This window comes from Danio rerio, chromosome 18 (genome assembly GCF_052040795.2).
Source record: "Danio rerio strain M-AB ecotype USA chromosome 18, GRCz13ab, whole genome shotgun sequence".
NCBI classification, from domain to species: Eukaryota; Metazoa; Chordata; class Actinopteri; order Cypriniformes; family Danionidae; genus Danio; species Danio rerio.
Window position 1 is genome coordinate 47096010 of NC_141038.1, and position 23881 is coordinate 47119890.

The 23881-nt window shown below is 39.5% G+C and overlaps 2 protein-coding genes and 1 long non-coding RNA gene across 10 annotated transcripts in view; 1 reads left to right on the top strand and 2 right to left on the bottom strand.

Annotated features, from left to right (window-relative positions):
• Window positions 1-938, top strand: part of LOC137488332 (uncharacterized) — a 300450-nt gene extending 299512 nt beyond the window's left edge. For 2 of the 4 annotated variants that reach the window (XR_015515355.1, XR_015515356.1), the window contains one exon: window positions 579-938. This is a non-coding gene — a long non-coding RNA (uncharacterized LOC137488332). The remainder of the gene's footprint in view (window positions 1-578) is intronic. The other 2 variants (XR_015515357.1, XR_015515358.1) reach the window with 1 other exon arrangement.
• On the bottom strand, window positions 1-20557 carry treh (trehalase (brush-border membrane glycoprotein)). 2 transcript variants are annotated; one of them, XM_087293569.1, is made up of 15 exons: window positions 19509-20557; window positions 18972-19072; window positions 18738-18885; window positions 16742-16829; window positions 16561-16661; window positions 12922-13014; window positions 11660-11776; window positions 11440-11562; window positions 9441-9490; window positions 9129-9329; window positions 8480-8697; window positions 6312-6423; window positions 2460-2572; window positions 769-822; window positions 1-366 (listed from the first exon to the last, which is right to left on the bottom strand). In XM_087293569.1, the coding sequence occupies exons 1-15, from the start codon at window positions 19580-19582 to the stop codon at window positions 226-228; spliced, it is 1734 nt and encodes a 577-aa protein (XP_087149695.1). In that variant the 5' UTR covers window positions 19583-20557; the 3' UTR covers window positions 1-225. The 2 variants fall into 2 exon arrangements, with proteins under 2 accessions (XP_087149695.1, XP_087149696.1); XM_087293570.1 differs by lacking the exons at window positions 1-366; window positions 769-822; window positions 2460-2572; ... (2 more) ...; window positions 9129-9329; window positions 9441-9490 and adding an exon at window positions 10260-10989 and having other exon boundaries at window positions 19509-20106.
• The window catches only part of ddx6 (DEAD (Asp-Glu-Ala-Asp) box helicase 6), a 17243-nt gene continuing 13615 nt past the window's right edge, over window positions 20254-23881 (bottom strand). For all 4 annotated transcript variants that reach the window (XM_087293583.1, XM_087293582.1, XM_087293585.1 and 1 more), the window contains one exon: window positions 20254-23854. The gene's annotated coding sequence lies outside the window, so the exon portion shown is untranslated. The remainder of the gene's footprint in view (window positions 23855-23881) is intronic.

The following is a 23881-nucleotide window of genomic DNA, read 5'->3' on the forward strand; positions in this document are numbered from 1 at the left end:
CACCTTCGAGTACAGTTTAATGTTGAAATATGTAAGACTGGCCCTTGAGGTACATTCAGACAAAGGTGAATTGATTCTACAAATAAATGGCAAACCAGGAGATCAAAAGGCTTGAAAATAAAACAGAAAGACATTGATTGAACTCAGCTTCAACTGTTGAATAGTGATGCTGGATTTTCTCATGTGTTTTTCTTGTTCAGCCTCCAGACATATCACAGATGAGGATCAGAATAGAGATTTTAAGACGGCATAGACCAGTCCAATTAGAGCGCTGGAACACACTGGGACACGCCCTCCAGAGCTCAGCCTATCACCATACTGATCCAACAGCTGCAGAGCAACCCCATTGGTCCATCCAAATCCCAACTATGACCAAAAAAAAATACTCGAGTCAGGTTTGGGTTATCATTCTTGTCCCTTTGCAAACTGTGCGGGACAAGATATCATCCGAAGTATTGAGGGTTCAGAAGTAGCCTGCAACACTAATGTCAGCCTGATAGAAAGATCTTTTGAAGTGTTCTCTATGAACTTGCAATTTGATGATCTGAGCTTCTATTAATTTGCCGTTTCTTCTCTAGACACTCTATTGGTCCTTGGGGTCTGGCAGAAAATGAGATTCTACATTTCAAGAATGGTTCTGCTGGGCTGAAGAACTCTAATTTACCCCTAATTCCTCCAGAGATTAAAATGTCTCGGAAGCTCTGTGCCCAGGCTCGGAAAAGCAGATTTATGAATTTGAATATGTAAATATGAACAGACCATTAATACCTGAACTTCATACTCGCCACCTCCTCCGGGCTTTCCATCACCGCTGACATCGTACTGTAACAAGGACATGGCAGGAAGAGGATCGCAACGAAAGAGAGAAATAGAAAAAGTTATAAAAACCAAATCATAACTCAGCTAAAAAGACCGCTCAAAAACATTTTCATTAACTGAAATAAAAATAAAATCACAATAAATGGAAAAATAAAATGAAACTAACTAGAGTCACTGGGAAAATTATACATTTGGACCTTTTTTAATGCAATAAAATCAATAACATGCAATTTGCTGATTTTCTTAAACACTGATCAAAAGTACAAAGAAAAGATTTCTAGTGTTTTCAAGGAGGAAATTAATTGTATTGTGGAAATAGAAACAAATTTACACTACTTGACAAAAGTCCTGCCGCCTACACTTATTTACACAAAATAATATATGATCATGCCTTGATTTAGACGGTAAGGTCTGACTTTGCTTAGACGAAAGTCTTGTCACTTAACAGAAATAATGTACAGTATAGAATATAAAGTCATGCTGCAGTGGAAAAAAAGAATGAACATTGTTTATGACACCAATCAGCTTGGAGGACAGCATCCATACATCTCAGCAATGACTTAAACAGCTTATTAAAAAAAGTCATCTGGAATGGCAAAGAAAGCGTTCTTCCAGGACTCCCAGAGTTCATCAAGATTCTTTGGATTCAACTTTAATGCCTCCTCCATCTTACCCCAGGCATGCTCAATAATGTTCATGTCTGGTGACTGGGCTGGCCAATCCTGGAGCACCTTGACCTTTTTTGCTTTTAGGAGCTTTGATGTGGAGGCTGAAGTATGAGGAGCGCTATCCTGATGAAGAATTTGCCCTCTTCTGTGGTTTGTAATGTAATGAGCAGCACAAATGTCTTGATACCTCAGGCTGTTTATGTTGCCATCCACTCTCCAGAGCTCTCGCACACCCCCATACTGAATGTAACCCCATACTTGACTGATTTCTGTGAGAATCGTGGGTCCATGCAGGTTCTTGTAGGTCCTCTGCAGTATTTGTGTTGATTTGGATGCAGTTCATCAGATGATTGAAAAATTGACCTTCTGCCACTTTTCCAAATGATCAACTAGAAGTCAAGCTTTTATTTGTTGCTCTTACAACAAGAATTGATGACATGACTTTTGTCAGGTAGTGTAGATTTAGTGCAAACACAAAAATTAGCTCTGGTCAACACTGAATGTGTTCTGCTTAGTTAGAATTACTAAAAGAAACTAAATATATGAGAACTAAACAGAAATTGTGATCACAAAACTAAAACTAATACAACCATTTTTAAAACAAACAAAAATTAAACTAAAAAAATAGAGCAAATTTAAAACTAACAACGAAACGAAAACAAATTTATAAAATAAGTAAATTGTAAATTAGTTTTTTATTTATAGATGACAGTTTTGCTGTTGTGGTTGGGCACTAAATAGGTATTCATTAATTGTGACCCTAAACAGAGCATGGATTTTCTCTAGCAAATGCCAATTTACTGTTCATCAGCTTTACGCTCACTACCGACTTTCATTATGGGATTCAATGAGTACATTGGATATTGACCACATTGATTCCAGATGAAGCTATAGATGGATTTTCCCCTCAAACACTACATAAAAGCTAATGTTTGACCGCCCAGAGATTCAGAAAAATATTGAATTTCTCACCTTCTCAAACATGGCTTCATATTTGATGAATGCCCGCCAGTTGGTCTGAATCCACCGCTGGGCCAAGCTGAAGGCGAGCTCTTGAGCGTGGGCTGAATGGAGCCCGGAGAGACCTGCAAACACATGATGGATGGGCGAGAAGTGGGAGGGTCATTTAAATGGCAAATTCACCAACTACTGAGAATCATTAATCACGTCCTAATAGTCACTTCCCAAACTCGCGGACAAGATTTGACAGCAGTTAAATTGAATTTTGAAGCGAATGATGTGATTTTGTGAACAGACTGAAAAATCTTCTGATGCACCGCTTTAAGGTATAGCTGAAGTGGCTGATGTGCAAAGTGCTGATGTATTACTGCCAACCTGCGCCTTTGGATAAACAGTAAACATGCTGTTAGAAATTGGAAGAAAACCAAACTGTTATTGTCTGCAGGATCACACCGTTCCCTTTTCTCAAGGATGTTCTCTCCCAATAATTTGGCTTCCAGGATTTTTAGAGAGAAAAATAAAATTGCCACTTCATAGAAGCTTGCCAACTTCGGCAGATGCCAACAAATTTGCACAACATGCCCTCATCCTCAAAAAGAAAATATGCAGAGAAGTAAAAGAATATTTGAAACTGTCATTTTAATGTTGTACTACCAATTTATATGCAGAGTAAAATGTAATAAGCAATGGTCTGGCCAGCAGCAGATAAACTCATTCTTGTTCAGATGACCAGATGACCATGTGTTCTTACAATTAGCCTGGATGTGTCGAAATGTTTAGCCCAACAGATGTAGCTCTTTATTTAAGGTTTTGGTTCTATTTATAGGGCACAGTCCACCCACTCTTATTACATAAGGCCACACATCACACTGCTGCTGGCTTTGCATGAGAGTAAAAGTGTGAATCACAGTGATGCTGGGTTAAGATGATTAGTTAGACAAATAAACTAAAAGGTAAGGACAATCTTCCTAGTGGAAAAAGAAAATAGTGACTGATTTTGTGGACAACCCTTGTACAAAGTATGTACAACGTTATCCACATGCATAGAGTATGCTCAAGAAAAGTCATATACATGAGCAACATCAAACAAGTACCTGTTCGACATCGATATGGCTGTATTTAGGCACTGGTGGGAGGCGTGCATTGGCTTAAGGCCGCAGGCCAAGTTCTTTAGGGTGCTTTCACACTTGGTTCAATTGCCTGGACTGTACCCAAGTTTGATTGTCTCCCCTTGCCACCTCCTCGGTTGGTTTGTGTTCACACTATCCTTTGTCCTTTTGAAACCCGGTACGCTTGCGTCATCGAGCTGCTGTTTTGTTTATGGCCGTTGCTAGTTGACGGTCACAAAACCAAGCGGCGAAATGGAAAGACGTGCGCATATTGCGGTTATTCTGATTTAACTGAATCTTTTGGTTTTGGACATACAGAAAGCAACTCGCGTCCATCTGCCGCAAAAATATTATAAACATTCAGAACATCACACCGAGTCTGCTAAAGCTGCTTTTGGAGGAGACAAGCAGACATCACTGTGTATCATTGTGTTTGCCCTGGCTTAGTCACGCGCATGTCACCAAGGTACAAAATGTGACGCAGACACACACACACACACACACACACACACACACACACACACACACACACACATACACACACACACACACACACACATACATTCGATAGTTTGTTTCACTTCTGTTCAGTTCAGTTTTTCACGTTCAGTTCACGGATGCGCACCCAAGTTCAAAAGACACGTTCACACTAGCTAAACGTACCCTACTATGACGTCAAACGAACCCGGGGGTGGACCAAAAGTGCCAGGGTGAAAGCACCCTTAGTGATCCACCAGTGACAATATACAGCCATATTGCACTGCTAAGAGTGTGACATTGTGTTTATACAACAGTTCAACGGTTTATCGGTGTATAAAAAAAAAGAAAATCAAACAACAAAGTCTCAAAAATCCTTTTGTAAGAGGAACTACTTTCTTATACTCTTGCCCAAAAAAGGCTCGACAGTACATTAAGTTGTCTAACAGCTGCAATATTTGTCTATGGTGAGTCTACTGATCTGCTGTCACTATGTGGGCGGAGTAATACACAAGCGTAAAGAGGCTGTACGAATGCTGTTATTGCAGAATAATGTACAACTATTAGCCAGTCGGACTCAAGAACCATGCAGAACCTGTTTTATAAACTCATATATAGAGAGAGGGAGCTATAAGAGGTGTGCAATTTTTACTGTCTTTGATATCAAATGTTGTTAAATGATATGCAGGCTGATATTTGTGTCACTCATTTTGCAAAAAATAAAAGCCAAATGCCTTAGTTCAAAAGCATTGACTGCATGATGAAACCTTATAAAATTAAATTAGAATTTTAAAAGCCAAAAAATAATGATGTGTCTGCTTTGGTTTAATAATATTTTTAAGATTAAGTCTTGTTAATTTGATGTGTTAAGTAGCATCAAACAAGCGAGAGCACGGTTTCTCTGAATATCTATCTGATATTCACAAATCTAACATTGATTTCCAGAACAAACAAGAAGTTACCTTTATGCGAGTAACATTTTGGACAGAAAATTGTCATTTTTCTTAGTTTAGTCAAAGAAAGTGGTTCCAAACAAAACCAGAACAAGACATCTGAATTTGAACAAATCATACAAGTCAGTGATTCATCCATAAAGTGACATGGCCCAGTTTCTAAATGAATCAGTAGTTCTGAGTAAATCATTTAAATGCATGGCTCACTGAATCACTCGTTTTAACAAAGACTTGTTTCCACAGTATTTTTAACAACAAATGTTTCCCAGACAGGCCTAAACCAGCCAAGTTAATAGAATTGAAACACACTTAAATAAAATGTAGCTAATTATCATTAAATATCCCAGCTCTTTACACATGAGTTGATTAGATATACACATACGACAGATAGAGGTCAAATGCGCAGGACATTGGTGAGCAAATCAAGGCAAAGGCAGGAGCAGCTCGACTAGTGTATTCATTATTGAGCTCCATTGTGTTATAGTTTAGGATAGTTTATGCTTTTACTGTATTAAGTTGATTTAAAAACATTAAAAAATTATACTGCATCATCATTTAATATGTTAAATAATAAGCAAACAAATTAGCTAATTTAATGTAATATGGTTTGGTATATTTAACTCCAGCTCACAACTCTCAATCAAGTTTGGTTTTTGGCCCTTTAAAAGAAAAAGTTTGGGCACCCCTGTTTTAGAGCATGAACCCCCTTTTTAAGGTCATGCCACAGCATCTCAATTGGATTCAGGTCAGGACTTACAGCGGGCCACTCTAAAGTCTTCACTTTGTTTTTCTTAAGCCATTCAGAAAGTGGACTTGAAGTTTGCTTCAGCTTGAGGTCAGTAACTGGCAGCCGGCTATTCTCCTTCAGGATATTTTATATACAGCATAATTCATGGTTCACAGCAAGTCTTTCAGGCCCTGAAGCAGCCCCAGACCATCACACTACCACCACCACCACATTTTACTATTAGTATGGTGTTCTTTTTCTGAATTTCGATGTTACCTTTTCACCACAGATAATGGGGGACACACAAAAAGGACGAATATATAACTATTATGTATATACATTTGCTATATTGTATGGTGTGGAGTGAAATATGCTCAAAACTATATACCAAATAACCCCAGTTTGATTTTTTTTACATCATTAAAATGTAAACTATATTAATCCTCCTACTCTAATGTGCTTAAAACCTAGACTACAGCATGAAAATATAAATATTAATTCTATGTTTTTCTGTAAAGCAGTTTTACTGAAGAAAAAAAAATGTGCATCATGAAAATGATAGACTTGACTCAATTTGTTCATATTTATGCCAAATTACCTTCAATGATGATGTGCTGGAGTGGAGGCCAGGCGTTGGGCATATCCCACTGCTGACCACTGTCACTGAGAGAGGTGGGAATGCCATTAGGATAATCCAGACCTCCGCTATCCTATACACACAGAATAAATGACCAGCATGAGAAGGTTGTGAAAAGCTGTGCAAAGACTGCCATCTGCTGCTAAACATGAAGTGTGCATCTGTACCAAGTAGGGAATTGCAGCCTTCCTCTATTTGATTTCTCACCTTCTCTGTGAAAGCTAAAAATATTCTTCTCTTGAAGATTTAGAAACCATTTGCTATTCAACGGGGAAGAAACGGTGAAGAACAGTGGTGTTTCTCAAGTGGGAATACATTAGATATGAAGGCATTGCAATATTAATTTACCGAGAGTGTGCATGGGAGGTGATAATTAAAGCAGCATTAGGTCAGATGCCGACACATCTGGAGATTGTCTGCAGGAAAAAGGCATTGCTTTAAATACAAACACACTATCCACCTCATGTTGGAATTCACAATCAAGTTATTTGTGTGAAGACTTCAAGTTCATTAGCCACTATATGTAAATATCTAGATTATTATTATGTGCAGGAAACTAAACTATTTGTGCTACAAACCAGTGTGCTGCTTCAGGGTTATGATGAAACTCAAATAATCTAAAGAAAAAGTTGAGGATCAAAAATATAAAACAAACATATGTAATAACTATTTTTCACAATTAAGAAAAAGATTACAGGTCACACTTTATTTTGATGGTTAAATTTCAGTGACATTACATCTTCATGCCATTCAACTAACTCTCATTAGATTGTAGGACTGTTAGGTTGGGGTTAGGGTGAGTGTAAGTTGACATGTACTTGCAAAGTTTCTTACGCTCATTTAATTGTCTGTTAAAGAAGCAGTATCAACATATTGTGGCAATTAAATTAAAAATCCATACACCTGGAGGAAAATGATGAAAGGTTAAATAAGGGCAGAACGGATACAAACAGTATGGAAAAAGAGCGGAAAGCAGAAGTGAGGAAAACAGTACTTGGAAGAGCACTGCTAACAGAGAGTGGTCGAATGGTTTGGAGAGAAAAACAATTAATAAAAAAACCCTAAAAGCCTCAAAATTAATAAATGCATTAACAGGTTGTCCGCGGGGTCATAAAAATTATTAAAAGTTGATCAATTTAAACAAATTTATCAAAGGAGAAAATTACATTTGTACTTATTTAATTTAAAGGCTCTCTTAGGTAACCTACCATCCTATCTTTCTAATTTACTATCATTTCACATAAATAACCAACACACTAGATTTGGTTCCTGTATTCGTCAACAGTCTTAAGGGTATTGTCAGAACTTGGCAGACGTGCTTTTTCCTTTTAGGTCTTGCAATGACCTGCAAAATTAGCTTAATCTCGACACACTTCCGACTCTGAGTACTTTTAAACATCTTAACGGACATTTGTAATTGTTTTTTATGACCTGACCTTTGTTTATGAATGGTGATTTTGTAATTTTGTGGTATTGTTCTCTGTGATTTTTGTGTGAAACTTTATGTGCTGCCTGCCGTCTTGACCAGGTCTCACTGGAAGAAGAGACAGTCTCGATGTGATCTGCTGGCTAAATAAAGGGAATAATAATAATAATAATAATAAAAATAATAAAATTTAAGGCCCTTAAAAAGTCTTAAACGCTATTTTACATTTTGATTTATTTTTGATTATACAATGTCTAGTTGTACAGTATGCTCAAGTTTGTTTGAATTTAATCTGTGAATTTTGGGATGCTGTGTGGTTTATGAAATCAATTAAATTCTGCTATTTTTAAGATTAGGTTGCTTTGTTTACTGCAGTAACATCACCTGCTGGATTAGCATTTTAATTCATGATATGAATAATGTTTTAGTTTAGGATTCATTTCTTACAGTCAAGTTAAAATGTGGCCAATGTTACCGCTGAAACCTAAAGTGGTAATGAGGTCTAAAAATGTATGGGAAAAGGTATTGAATTTCACTCTCTGATTTGAGCATATACCCTGATTAAAATCAAAAAGTTTTCTCACCTAAAATAACCCTTTGGTGTGTTCATGATTAAAATATGATAAGTAGCTCTTTGCACCTTTCAATACAAATAGCCAGAGGAGCTCTAACTGGATGGATGAAGTGTCTGAAATTTGCTCACCCTCAGGTACTGGACAGCCTGATCGCTCATCTCCGACTTAGAGTAACACTGTGCCCACAGAGGTGCCAGGTTAGACGGGTAGAAGGACAGGTGACGGGTCTTGTTTACCAGGTTGTAATCAAACCAGGCCCCTTTCTCTGCATCCCACAGCAGACTCTCCACAGCTTTAATTCTAGCAGAGAGAGCCTTCTCGTATTTCAGGGCCTTCTCTTCATTACCTACAGGAAAATATTGTACAGTGCTCATAATACACACAAAAAACCCACATAGTCCACCATTTTACATAACCATTGAAATGTTTAGGACCAATTCATTTACTGTCCTAAATTGGTCCTAAATGAATGCTTTGACAAAGCAGCGGTTGCCGGCGGACGAGCATTTAGGGTCCTTTATTACACTTATACTGTTTAGGTCTTTAAAAACAACCAAATTTAAGTCTTACACTTACACTAAAATGGATCTATGACTAAATGTAATAACTGGAAAAATATAATGCATGTTAGCTTGAACTTAATTTGATATTAAACAATATTTATACCATGCATCAAATGAAGAATCAAGTGAATGCTTACTTTTCACTGATCTGTATTTTGATATGATTATAAGTGTGTGTACTGTAAACGCACACAAGTGTGTTTGTCTCTTTTACCCAGACTCCTGTGAAAGGAGGCCAGCAGACGCTCGTTGCGGCACATGATGGCATTGAGGTCAGCAGGCAGGATGGAGCTCGTCTGTGTGTCTCTGAGGCTGCCGTTGTTTCTGCCCGTGTCGTCAATAAACCAGCGAGAGGAGAAATCCCATCCGGACTCCGCACCAGACGTCAAGTCCATCCAGAGCTGCTTCTGAGCCTCTGAAACACACAAATATCCTTTTATATGTGCCCTTTTAAATTAAATATTCATCTTATTGTAATACATATAATTATTCAATATGAAGCATTGAAAAACAACTGTATTCCTACCTGTTGACAGACCCTCAGCCAGCTCTACATCGTCACTGTAGGACTCAGGCCTAAAAATAGTTTTACACTAAAATGCATTACGATGATCAGCATATACTTTGAAATATACTTAAGTGTATTTAAAATATTCAATATAAGTGTTTACATTCTAATAATATTACACACAGTTACTGTTGGTTGAATATACTTAGCTTCTGTAAGAAAACAAGCAGATAAACGGAACAAATACTGTTCACTTTATGCTGATTGAGTGACACATTTTTTTAAAGGTCAGACATCTTATGCTACCTTATATTAATGCAGACTTTTAAAACAGATTGTAAATAGGACTTTGACAAATTATATTATTTTTATGGGGAATAATATAATAATAATTTAAGACAACGCACTAATAAAGCCTATAGAATAACATCAAGCAGCAGATTCAAGATAGTTGTTGTGAGACAAATGATCCCAGTATTGTCCTTTGAGGGGTTTTTTTCTGACACGTGACAAGTTCATCCTACAAAATGCTGCTTTTCGGGTTTATTTATCAAACAGTCTGTACAGTTGCATTTTCTACTCACAGTTACACTTTGTCACGAACCACATAGGATGGTTTTCAATGTTGCTTTTTAACGCTCAGTCACTGCCACGAACAATAAATTCTACCTAAGACTGGAATACACAAAACTTAAAGGGACGTAGGTTCTACTCGCCTTAATTACACACCTGTGTGCCTTTCTTCCCGCTTTCCCATATCTTTACGCCATTCAGAACTCCACCCAGTGGTCAAACGAAGAGTTACAATACAAAAGAATACAAAACGGCTCTTGCAATACTGGAAAAGTGCATTTATTGTTATTTATTTATCAATTAACAGTATTAAGCAAGATGAAAAAATGAGCAACAAATCTGACTTTTTTGACCTGAACAGCCAAACAGTCAATCAATTAAAGTTAATTATGTTATATTTTAGACACAATATTGTCTACAATAGTATTATTGTTAATTTTACCAATGAAAATATTAAGCACCAGCAGGACTGTTGTATTTCTGAATGAATCTAAATTCTGAGTTTGTTTCAAAATGATCATATACATATATAAAGACTGCCATATTTAATGTAAACCTAAAATATTTGATGTATTTGGTTTTGTAGCCAAATTCAATGTAATTAATCAGATAAATGATAAATAAAAGCATTTCCAGGCTGGTTTCAAGCCATTTACCACCTAGTCTTAGCTGTTCAGGCTGGAAAATGACCAGCTAAAGCAGCTTGACCAGCCTGGTTTAAGCTGGACATAGCAGGTTTTGGCTGGGCTCCCAGCCTGGCTAGCCAGTCAAGCTGGTTTTTGCTGATCATCTCCCAGCCTGAACAGCTAAGACCAGGGTAGAAATGAATGAATGAATAATAGGGCTGGACGGTGGCGCAGTGGGCAGCATGTTCGCTTCACAGCAAGAAGGTCACTGGTTCGAGCCTCGGCTGGGTCAGTTAGTGTTTCTGTGAGGAGTTTGCATGTTCTCCTTGTGTTCGGTCTCCTCCAGATGCTCCTGTTTCCCCCACAGTCTAAAGACATACAGTATATGTGAATTGGGTAAGCTAAATTGTTCGTAGTGTTCGTTTGAATAAGTGTGTATGCGTGTTTCCCAGTGATGGGTTGCAGCTGGAAGAGCATCCGCTGCGCAAAACATATGCTGGATAAGTTGCCGATTCATTCCGCTGTGGCGACCCCTGATTAATAAAGAAACTAAGCCGAAAATAAATAATAATAATAATAATAAAGTAGTCAAATTAAGTCAAATTAATTGGGCAAAAGTGTTAATTGAAGCTCTTGAACTTGAAGTCAAGCTTTTTGAATAAAATGTAAAAGGTTTTTTAATATATTTTAAGGGCCTTAATTTTCTCAATTGATTAATTTACAAGGTTACAAACTGACATTATTTCAATATGCTATTAATAGTTTCTCATTATTAATGTTTTCTTTCAGTGTGACTGAGTGTCAACGAGTGCTTTTACCTGGGATGGTCCACCGGCACATTATATCGATTCAGGATGTGAGTCAGTTCACTCGTCATCACATCAACCGACCGATTCTGCATCCAAAAGCTGTACTCTCTTTCCAGTGCTGGCAAAACCTGCCTGAACCACCGAGCACATGCAGAGCAGAGGTGTTATTCAGCGCAGCAACTCAATATTCAACAGACCTGCAGGAGGCCAATTTAGCTGAAAAGGTTACCTGAGGAAGTCTTTGTCTCCGGTGGCCTCGTAGAAGCGTTCCACCATTAGAGGAAGAAATGGAGGCTGACTGCGCCGCTCATAATAAACACGACCACCATTTGGGACAATGCCATATCTGAATGGAGGCGGAGAGGACAGATAATGATGATGATAAAGAATTTAATATCATAAACTGATGCAATAATTTGTCAAGAAAATGACTTTTGGGAAATGAAAATATGATTGTGAGGTGATTTTCATTCAGTTGTTTTTTTGCTATTTAATGGATTATATTTGAAACTTTTGTACAGTTAAAGTCACAAATGATGTTTTACAGAGCAATCATTTTTCACAGTGTTTCCTACAATATTTTTTTTCTTCTGGAGAGTCTTATTTGTTTCATTTTGACTAGAAAATATGTTTTTCTTAATTTAAAAAAAAAACTATTTTAAGGTCAAAATTATAGATATATACATTGGATTTTGCTTGTCTATTAGAAGGAATATGTCAATAGAGCTGCCATTTTAGTACAGGGGAGTGCTCCTTTGAAATGAATGTGGGACCAAGGTGCAGTGGAGGACTGGCCATACAGAGCCAGAGATATACACATATATGCAGGGCTTAATTCGTGCTGGAACATCTGATCTGGCTCCTCATTTTAGCGAACCCCCTCCTCCAATTGGCATATTTACTTTCTTTTTACTTTACGTTTACTCTTAACTCCTTTCGCGGAGTGAGGAAACGATGGAAACTCACTCCGCTGAAGACAACCATCAAACTAAATATTTATTTTTGGTTGTTAAGCACAAAGATTTGTTTCAAAACTATTTCTACATTCAGTTCTAATTTCGAGCAAATAAATAAATGAACAATAATAATGAAGTGTGCTCAAAAAACTGAGTTATATCCAAACACACGTCCTCATGTAGTGCCCCATATGGTCATGCATGTCTCCAAAACCCGACAGGTGGACAAATCTAAACTTGCTTTTATTAAAACAAATATAAATATGCATATAATAAATGATACTGCTATTTATAATAGCATTTTACAAATGCGGATTGTTATGAGTAATCTGAAAAAAGCACCAGCTGCACACCCATGAGTCCACAAACTGGCACAAATTAATGTGCTATTTAATTCATGTGGAGCAAAACATGAATATTGCAGTTGCACTGGTCTGAAAAAAGCAACAAATAGCACCATACACTTATTGCGCAGGGTGTATGATGGGGCTCTCTATGTCTGCAAGCATTTTAAAATAGGAGACAATGAAAGCACCTTTCTACCAAGTACACAAAGTTGAGAATCATTCCTCTGGCTGTCTCAGTCATCTCAGATAAAAGGAGACCATTAATTACCCAATAGGAGTCCCTGAGAGAGGAAGAAGAAAAAGAGGAATTAACTGAAGCACAGAGCTCAGGATTAAGATGTTACAGTAGTTGTCAGGCTGCTGCTGTGTTGTTGTTGTTTTAAGTCACCATGACAGTGTTTATTTGTACAATGTGCACCAGAGTGAAGGTGCTGTCACACTTTTCAGTCCACTGACTTCCATGATCTCTGCAGTACCAAGTGACAACCACCCTGTCAATAAACATTATACAAAGGTCTTCACTTTTTCTTGTTCAAGCAGTTAATCTGAGATCTTTGGCAAATCAAATGTCTTGAGACATTAGTGTGCTTCTTTAAACAGGCGATTTCAGAATTGCCACCTTGTGGACAAATTGGTAAGTGCGAATGTGTTCTTGAGACAATCTTCACATAAATCACATAGATGACAAAGACAATATTTACAATAATATACCATAGCGGATAAAATCATATCTGATATACATGTTGTGAATTTCTGTAGTCTGGCTCACAGCACCAAAACTGTTGTGACATTCTAAGATGAGCAAAAAACCTGGGAGAACTTCGGGTATCTTCAAAGCAGAAAACTTTAATAAGAAGAACTCTGCGTCGCTGTGGTGTCATCGAAAGTAAACTCAGTTTAAATGCATTTTTACAGACATTAGCCCCTTTCACACAGTGATACCGATAAATATATGTAAAATTTCCGGAACGACTTTACTGGTAAGTTCAAAAAAGCGCTGTTCACACAGGCGAGGACGTTACGGAATTTTTCCGGAAAAGAGCATTCACACATCCATTCCAAAATACCGGTAAATTCTGAAATCATTGACCAGAAGTTACCTCTAAACGGCTGCGCTTGTATTTGTAAACATTTGACTACATCTCAAACTCTGTGGATGGATCAGTATTGTGAACAACTTCGATGAAAACATACAGAGAAACACTTTCGCATGTCGAGATGTACATGATATGTGTGTGTGCTGACACTCATAGACTGTTTATGGGCACAACGACTTATCACAAGCATCTTATCGATAATTAATTATACAGTTGGCATTAAGATGAACATATAAATGTTATCTGACTAATTTCTAGCAGCTAAATGTGTCTGGAAAAATATTCAAAGGCTTTTATTCTCATAAACCGCGCGAACGTGAATGTGTCTGACTGTTCTGATTGGCTAAAGCAGACTTCTCACGTCAGCACGTTCTAGACGTGCACGCGCTTATTCCAGCAATCTTCCTTTTGCGTTCACACAGTGCAGCATTCCGGCAAATTACCGGTAATGTTACAACTTCTCTTTCCGTAAAATAGCCAGAACGAATTTACCGGTATTTTCAAAAAATGCCTGTTCACACATACACACCTTCCGGTAATTTTCCGGAGAGTTGTGTATGTGTGAAAGGGGCTAATGATACATGTAGGTGGGGACAGTCTAAAACAAAGCATGCAAATGAAGTGTTGTTGTCGGCAGGGTAAATTGCCTTTCCAGGCATATAAGCATGAAAACATTTTAGCATGAAAACAGTGCGCGCAAATGGGGTTCTGGAGACAGAACTCGTCCGACCAGTTGACCGGCTTGAGAAGACAATAGACACAGCTGTGCTGTGAAACTGACAATTTTCCATTACTTTGGAGACAGTCAGGGCTCAGGAAACCAAGACATTTTAAGGTCTGTCACAACCTAAAAACAACTTTTCAGTTATATATAGGTTACATAAATTTATATTCCCACAATATGTACATTATCCTTATGTAAATGCTGACACTGAAATTGTCTGTATCCACTAGATAGGGCACACAAAAGTGCAAATAACAGAGCTGTTGTGGACGACATGGTGGCTCAGTGGTTAGCACTGTTGCCTCACAGCAAGAAGGTCGCTGACTCTACTCCAGGCTTGCCATCTCCAGGTTGGAGGAAAGTCCTTACCTCAGCTGGAGGAGTTCATGTATCTTGGGGTTTGTTCATGAGTGAGGGAAGGATGGAACGAGAGATTGACAGGCGGATTGGTGCAGCGCCAGCTGTAGCACGGTCAATGTGTCTGTTGTGGTGAAGAAAAAGCTAAGCTAAAAAGGGAATGCTCTTGATTCACGGGTAAATCTATGTTCCTACTCTCACCTAGTGTGGTTTATTCATAAACTAATTTCGAGAGGATAACGTGCTTATAATCAACACGGCTGGCTCCTTATTAGCTCCGTAATCAGCCCTATTAGATGATTAGTAGTAGTAGTAGTAGGCCTCCGTCAGTCAGTGTTGACCATGGATGACGTATCCTAGCTCTTATCTTGAGGCATGACTGATTGTTTAAGACAGCGTCGTTGGTGGCTGAAGAGACCAATGCGGGAGAGGCATTTTTTACCGCAGCAGTCGCATTGATAGGTGCCTCCCTGGCTGACGCTCTGCACCTTTCGGTGAACTCGCTTGTCCTCTGACGCACGCATCATGTTCTTCTCACCTGACTTGAGCTGTTTGGTCAGGGTGCACCTCCATTTCAGGCGGTCTGATGCGAGGTCTTCCCAGGACTTGGTGTTTATGTCGAGGGCCTTCATGTCCCTCTTCACGACATCTTTAAATCTCAGAAATGGGCGTCCTGTTGTTCTCTTCCCAGATGAGAGTTCTCCGTAAAGGATATCCTTTGGGATTCTCCCATCCTCCATACGGCACACATGGCCAAGCCAGCGCAGGCGACGTTGTCGGAGCATGGTATACATGCTGGGAAGGCCGGCTCGAGTCAAGACTTTGACATTGGAGACTTTGTCCTGCCAGGTAATGCCCAGAACGCGACGCAGACCTCTTAGGTGGAAGGTGTTCAGTGATTATGGAAGCATTAGATGATTACGGAAGCATTATAAATAACCTGAGTTTGTCACTCCAGTTATCTTCGTCTTGAAGCTCCCCCCTTTCCACCCCTTCATCCTCCTCCTTTTTCTGATCGGGCGACACGGTGGCATGTTCTTCCCTTGTTCGCGTGGGTTTCCCCCGGGTTCCCCGGTTTCCTCCCACCGTCCAAAACATAAACCATAGCCAATCGACTAAAACAAATTATCACCCAATACAACCTTACTTCACACTTCTCACAGTGACAAGCAGGGGAGTTTTTGAGACCTACCTGATCTCGAACTCCCCTCTCGCCCTTCTAACAGGAGGGAGCCCCGGGCTCGAGGATATTACGAGCTCAGGGCTCTCTCCCAGGACAGCATGCCAAATACGCTTTATTGATTATCAGCTAAGTGTGAACTCTTGAATGAGCTTTGGGTGATGAACGAAAGGACAAGACAACGAAGGACAAGGAAAATTCTGAGTCCAGGCCTTGTAGTTCCAAAGAGTAGCATGATGCTAACTTATGGGCAGGCTAACAAAGATGATATGCAGTGCTCTATATAGCAGCTTACAAAACCAAACTGCTGTGTGGCTATGACACATTGCTGATCACTTGTTTAGACAAGCACCTGTTTAGGACACAGTGTGAGTATGAGCCATAATAGTAGTGATATTAGCATTAGCAAGTACCACTAATTGTTGTGCAAATACTTCTGTGTGTGTATGTGGTAAAGAGATGGACTAACCAGTAATAAAGTTCCCTAAAGCGGCCCCCGGGCACAACCACTGGGTGTGGGGTGTAAATCTGCGAGTACAGCTCTGGGTGGTCTCTCACATCATCACGGATCTACACAGCCACACACATTCATAACAAGATAAAGATTAGTTAACACTACATGGTGTACATTCATGATAAAGTATATTTACCTTTCGACCAAGCGACTTCCACAAACTGTGGAGCTCTTCAGCCCAGCTGCGATATTTTGAGTCAGACACTTTGGATAAAAAGTTTGGCCTGTGGAACAAGGAATATTACATTGTCTTGTCTTCATAAACTAGCTTGACTGCTTTTGTTATTCTTCATACTGAAAGAGTATGTTGACTGAGGCTTTACACAAGCCTGATTTATCCTTTAGTGTTCCAAAAAAAATGAATGCAGGCTAATTTTACAAGTGCCCTGGAGTGAAACTGTTGTGTTAACCATATTTTTAAGCATTCAGCCATTCTCTGGTGCTTTTAGCTTAGCATAAAATTCCATTAGCATCTCACTCCAAAATCCTAAAGAATTTTAATCAGTTCTCCCATTTAAAGCTTGAATCTTGAGGAAGACATGGTGGCTCAGTAATTACCTGTCATCTCACAGCAAGAAAGTTGCTGGTTCAAGTCTTGGCGGGGAAGTCGGGATTTCTGTGTGTTTTCATGTTCACCCTGTGTTGGAGTGGGTTTCCTCCAAAGGCATGGGTATAGGTGAATTAACAACATTGGCTGCAGTGCATGTGTGTGAATGATTGTGAATGGATGTTTCCCAGTACTGGGTTGCAGCTGGAAGGCCATCCGCTGTGTAAAACATATGCTGGATAAGTTGGCGATTCATTCCGCTGTGGTGACCCCAGATTGAATTAATCTTGACTCTTGTGTAGTTAAATTGTGTACTAGCAACTATACTCTAATTCTGGTGTAATAATCAGGGAACTTCTGTACCATGGCAATGATATTACACCGTGCCGTTACCTAGTTACTCAGCTGAGGACTACTTTTAGGCATTGAGTAATTTAATTATGGCTGCTGCAGCCGTGATACGGCAGCAAAGATCCTTGATTATTACGCAAGAATAAGAATAAGGTATTGGATTCTCTGTTTATGTTCTGATCTGTTGTTTCAGGTGTGTTTGATTAGGAAGAGGTTGAAAACGTACTGTCGGTGTGCCTTCAGGAATAGGGATGGGAAACACTGCTCTAGAACAGTGCTTCTTAGGCCGTACTCACACTATGTACAGTTGCCTCGAACCGGGCCAAAGCACGCTTGTCCCCCGCCTCCTGTCTCCCCGACGGCCCGCACTCACATACAATCGGGCCTCGGCACGCTTACATCATCGATGCTGTGCTCTGTTCAGTGAGAAGCGCTCTCGCTCAGCACAGAGGAGATTTCTCTAGTTATATCGTATCAGTTGTTTGATATGCAGTAACATGCAGTCAAATATTTCACCAAACAGTCCTTAGGGATGCGGTGACGCGCAGTCAGATATTTCGCCGAACAGATTCGCCTCTTTTGGCACTCATAAACAATCATAAAGCTCTCGTGCTGCAGGAATGAAGAGGTCTGCTGAAGGTGCAGCTGTCGTGCAGTGAGAGATTTGCGTCTTTAATAAACTACGGCAGTTTGCATTGATTGAACAGTAAGAATGATTAATTAATGCATATAAAACCGTCCCTTAAAAGTCACGTCTCGCTTTCAGTTTCGGGCTTTGGCGCGTTTTGCACTCACACACAAGCGTACAGTGCCAAAGCCCAAGTGAACCGCGCTCAGGCCCACCGGGCCTGGGCCGGCCAAGTGAACCGTGCTTGAGCCTGATTCAGCGCACTCACACTTCTCAAACGATCCGGGAAACAGGCCTGGGCACGGTACGGATGGCATAGTGTGAGTACGCCCTTAACCACATTCCTAAAGCCCACCAACACTGCATGTTTTGGAAGTCTCCTTTCTCTGTTCAGGCCTTTCATTATCTGCTAATGAACTGATGATCTGAGTGTGTTGGAATTGTGTATAGTTGGTGGTCCTCCAAAAACAGGGTTGAAAAACACTGCTCCAGGGTACTTATAAAATGATCCTATTTCCAAGTGTTCCTTTAAGATTTTAGAACTAACCACTCTTGTATACCCTATTCAACATGACAACAACAAATTTTCAGTATCAACGTTCTCACTTTGAATGCCAGTCTGTAGGAGTCCACCGCTCAAACTCATTGCCCGGCTCCTTAAAGTATGTTTGCAGGAATTTCTTTAACTCAAGAGATGGTACGGCCTTGTCTGGGAATACTGAACTCAGATTGGTAAAGGCCTCCAACACAACCTCTATACAAGGAAAGGGAAGAGGGGGGGAAAAAATCACTGATGGGCTTCTGACGAGTATCAGAACAAACCAAACATGTTTGACTCACCGGGAGCTGTAGTTAACGTCATATCTACAAAGTACTTGTCATCATCAAACAGTTTAGCCATCTGGACCTGTCGGAGGACTTCTCCAGTGCAGTAGATCTGACTGGTGGCAACAAAAACATGTCAGACAGCTGATGCGCAGAGTAACAGGGTAGCTTGTTAGTCTGCCCACTTCTTGTCTGGCACTCACAGGTTAAGCTCATAAAACCAAGATCAATAACACTCTCTCTACTACGGTTCTTTGATGAAGGTTCAAAGCTCAGCTTCGCAACATTCAACACTCCACCTGCTTTATCACAGACTCAAAGTTCAGGCATAATGAGAATGCCATCTGGTGGCTCTTGAAGTCTTTTATAACACATTGAGGACCATCTTTAAAGGTCAATGAAATGCAGAAGTCATTAGACATGTCAGAGACTCACAAAAGGTGTTTAGTGGGAACTATTAACAACCTCAATGTTTTAATGGTGCCATTTCATTGGCTAATTTAGAGAAGCATAATGAAATCTTGACCATGAAGGTTGGTTATGGGAACTAACCTGTCACAAGGAGCCAGGAGTGCATCGCCGGATGAGAAGAGGAGGGTCGACGAAATGACAATTAAGCAGTGCATCTTAGTGAGTTGAATTATAGTAGTAATGAAGTCAGTAAACTATCGCCAGAGATTTAAAGCTTGAGCTTTTTATCAATGATAGGAGGGTTAGAGGTCAGCTGCACTACACCAATGAATCATGTTCAATGGCTCGTAAGCCTATCAGTATGCAGATTGCTGGAAGTGGCAGCATTAAAATGTTACATAAGGGGAATGTTTACTTTGACATTCAATGCTGAAGTCTAGAGCAAGTACATTACTGTAGCCTTTACTACACCATACAAAGACAAGGTACAACAGAAGTGGTTTCTGCATGAATAAAACAAGCATTTCATATTGTCAATAAACTTCCAAGTGTCTAAACTCAATTATGGAGGGCAAGTGTCCTTTTTGGCTCCAACAAAGCAAAGTCTTATTCACTAGGAAAAAAACTGCAGGTCTAACAACCATTTCACAAATACAAAGATTAAAAAAACCCATTATAGAGTGCCCTAAAGCAGCCCCCGGGCACAACCACTGGGTATAAAATCAGTGATTACCACTCTGGGTGATCCAGAAAAGGTGCTGGATCTGCTTAATCCCAAATTCTGCAGGACACGGATCCTCCATATGCAGTAGTTTTACATGTGTATACTTAACACTAAATTCAAACATTTATTTTTTACAAAATAAAGACACCTTAAACACATACATGGAACTTCAGTGAGCTTTATTATCAAACAAAAACCATGACAGATGTTAACCATTGCATTCACACATCTCAACTCTTTAAAAATGCAGCATCACTGAGAAACAAAAGCCAATTGAAACGGTCCAAATTGAAAAGGAGAAACAAAACAATACTTTGGATTTCTCTTGAATTTGGTTGTTCATTTGCAGTATCCAAACAGAAAGAAAAACATCTCAAATTTGAGGGCAAAGGTTAAAGATTGAATTCCTTACCCTGAACTCCTAATTGTTCATCTTAATTTTTCTTTTAAGCCAATTTACCACATCCCTCCCACCCACCAACCCAAACTGATGTATCCAAATACTCCCAACACTGAACACAAAGATGGAAAGTGCTGGAATTAGAACGATACATCAGGGCAGCCAAAAAAAAAAAAAAAAAAAAAAAACTTCCCACCCACCCAATACAAAAATTAAATAAAAATAAATAAAATAATACACTGAAGAATGAGTGGATTTCCATTATGTAATTAGCTTAAGCTTCAGAAAACAACTCTTAAACAGGTGAGATGTTCTCCAACTCTATTCTTCAAAATGAAAGGGAAAACCAAAGCTTAAAATAAAAAAATAAAAGAAAATAAAACAAATCAAAACCCCAACCACCATGGCAAAGACCACAGCACATCCAATCACATGCTGATTTACAGCATCACAAGAAAGAACTGTGACTTCCACAGCAAGTGGTTACTGAAAAACACTGGGCTGCTGCCAAACGCCCAGAAACTCGCATTCTCCTCTCTAGAGCAGATCGGTTTAAAAAGCCCCCAGAAGAAACCAAAGCGGATTAGTTGGGCGAACAATCTGTGCACACCAGAGGGGAACGCAATAGAGAAGAGAATATGAGGCCGGATTAAAGCATGGCCACTGTGGAAAAGGCTGCATTTTGAGGATTGTGATAAATAATAATCTGGGCCAATATTTGGGTAACCAACCACACGGTTAGTACGAACGTCCTTAATTATATCAATAGCCTTCACAGTCGACAATACTAATCCAAAAAAAAAAAAAAAATTAATTAAACATCTCACCTGTAATTGACTATCTAATGGGGACGTTGGTGATGTTGAAGTCCAACGTAAAGAATTTAACGCAAATTGTGCTAATAATCATAAAAAGACATAAATTGTATCCCTCCCAAGCTTAACCCACCCCATATAAAAGGAAACACCCTCAAAACATCACGGGTCAAATGCATAACTTAGTGACAAAGCAGCAGAAGGGCTAAAGTGTCTCAAGCAAGCCCATTTCAATCCCCAGAGAGGGGGAAAATAAATCACTCAGAAATCTTTAAAGGCTATTAGTGTTTGGGGTGATGGGGATGAATATTCTGCTGCAAAAAAATAAAAAATAAAAAAAATAAATCATTTGGTTATCAGCACCCATGTAATACCCACATCCCATGTTAAATACCCTCATCCCTGCCACAATACTTCCTCAAAAAAATTAAATAAAATAAAGATTAAACTCCCTTATGGTCTTTACACCTCTAGCCTAACCGAGGAAGTGCTCCAAGCACGTGTGCAGCCTTTATTATTGCCCAACCCTTGAACTAAAGTTCAAACTTAAGTGCAGCTCTCACTGCAAAGATTTAGATTCTTCTGTAAAGTCTGTGCAGCATCTTAAGAACATGGTCTTTTTACAAAAAAAAAAAAGCCTGCTGACTCACAATGCACTGCATGTCTCTGCCGCTACATTATGTCAGTCCATCAAGTCTTGGCATCCAGTTGAGTATATTTTTGTCCATTTTTTTTTCCTTTTTCCAATGGGAACCACCAAGTCTTTCGATCCTCCCACCCTTAACGGTCTGTTTGAAGTCATGTCCTAGTGCCGGTGGCAGTGAACACAGACCCATGTAACAGCTACACATCTCGCTTAGAAATTCTAGATTTTTGCACGTTGCCAATTTGAGCTGCACTGCAGCGAGTAGCACTATTACATGATGAAAATATTAAATTATCTCTATGATTAGAGTCACCCAGGCTCAGGGACCCCGCTGAGTGCTCATAAGTCAGTGTTACAAGCAAAAGGCTGGAAAGCAATTAAGCCTCATGTTTTCACAACGCGCAAATGAGGCCATTTATTTGAGCGACCCACGTCAGGAAACATGTCAACACTGGAAAACGGATGAGTTAATAACTGCAAATCTGAACAATTGCACCACCTGCTGAAACCACCAGAGGATTACACTCAAAACCTTTGAACGGAGTCTCGAGTTTTAAAATAAAGAATAAAGCAAGTGTGAACTCATTTCTTACGATAACAAAACACTGGCGGTGCATTACCAGGAAAGGTTTAAACTTTAAACTTATTTCCCCATGAAGGGGGATGGAAAAGGGGGAATAAGCAAACAAAAGTGCCATCCAGTGCTGACAGGATCCTGGATTTTAAAGATCTTTCCAACATTCTTCTCAAATGTTCATCCAGCCTTTTTAGCTTGCTTTAAAACAATCCATTTAAAAAAAATAAATGAAGTATTTACAAAATGTTTACAAATGCGCCAGATCTGTATAAATGGCACATTTAGGACAGAGTGCCTACCCAAGAATGCAAAACTGCACTGAAATCAGGATGAAATTGGGAGGATAGAAAAAAGAAAATGAGGGAGGAGTAAAAGAAAGAAATCCACATTCATCTCAAAGAGAGATTCCTCATGGCCAATGAGAAAGGCTGGTCTGAGTCTGGTCTAGTCTCTTAGTGTTGGCCCGCTGAAGACAGAGGGGGAAAGAGTTACGGGTCTCTAGAGGCATGGCATGTTCCATGAGCAGATGAAGGGAACAAAAAAAAAAAAATCCTTGTGAATCCTTGAGCCGTGTGGGACTTTTGAAAGCTTGCCACAAGAAGATCAGCCCCTATCATTGTCATTATGCTCACTGATTTCATCTCAGTTCTCCAAGGGGCTTCTTTTCACAACATAGTCAAAGTACGGCACAATTTGCTGCCTCATCCTCTCTCCCACTGCGCAATCTTTTTCTTTGTTGCCCCAATAAACTACAGGTGACAAATGCTAAATTATTCTTCTGATGCCAAACGTGTAGGGGCAGACAAGCAACACCAAAAAGCCAGAGTAGTAAAAAAATGATGTTGAATGAGGAGGAGAAAAAAAAAATCATCAGGTTATTACTTTTTGAACAAGTTAGACTGTTAAGGCACTTGTTTCAAATGACTAGAAACATGAATACGAGCAGAGGGACAGAGACTGTGGGGTGTGGATGTGCTTAAAGGCGATGAATTGTTTTTTTTTCCTTGGGTGATAAATCCTCATGTCCCCTCTTTCCCTCCTCATCAAGTGATCTGAATTCTTCAGGATGAAAATATTGGTATAGCAGTCCTTTAGTGGGCCATGAGTCCTTCCCGAATATTGGGCCATCGACACGACATTCCTTGTGGTGGCACAAGACAGGAGAGAAAAAAAGAAAACGAAAAAAAGAGGGAGGTGGGAGTAGAGGAAGACAGAAATAAGATATAGTTGAAAGGAGGGGGGAAAAAAAAGAAAAAAAAAGTCCCCTATTCCCTAGACACAGTAGGGAACGAAAAGGGTGGGATAGGGGACAAAGGATTGGTGATCTGGAAGGAGTGGGGGGGGAGAAAAAA

Excerpts from the sequence above, each read along its gene's own strand:
- treh (XM_087293569.1), bottom strand. The coding sequence starts at position 19,582 with ATGCACTGCTTAATTGTCATTTCGTCGACCCTCCTCTTCTCATCCGGC. Across the intron at positions 13,015-16,560 it reads TTTAGGGAACTTTATTACTG|GGACTCCTATTGGGTAATTA; the intron begins GTTAGTCCATCT and ends TTCCTCTCTCAG. Across the intron at positions 367-768 it reads GTGGCGAGTATGAAGTTCAG|TTGGGATTTGGATGGACCAA; the intron begins GTATTAATGGTC and ends TTTTGGTCATAG.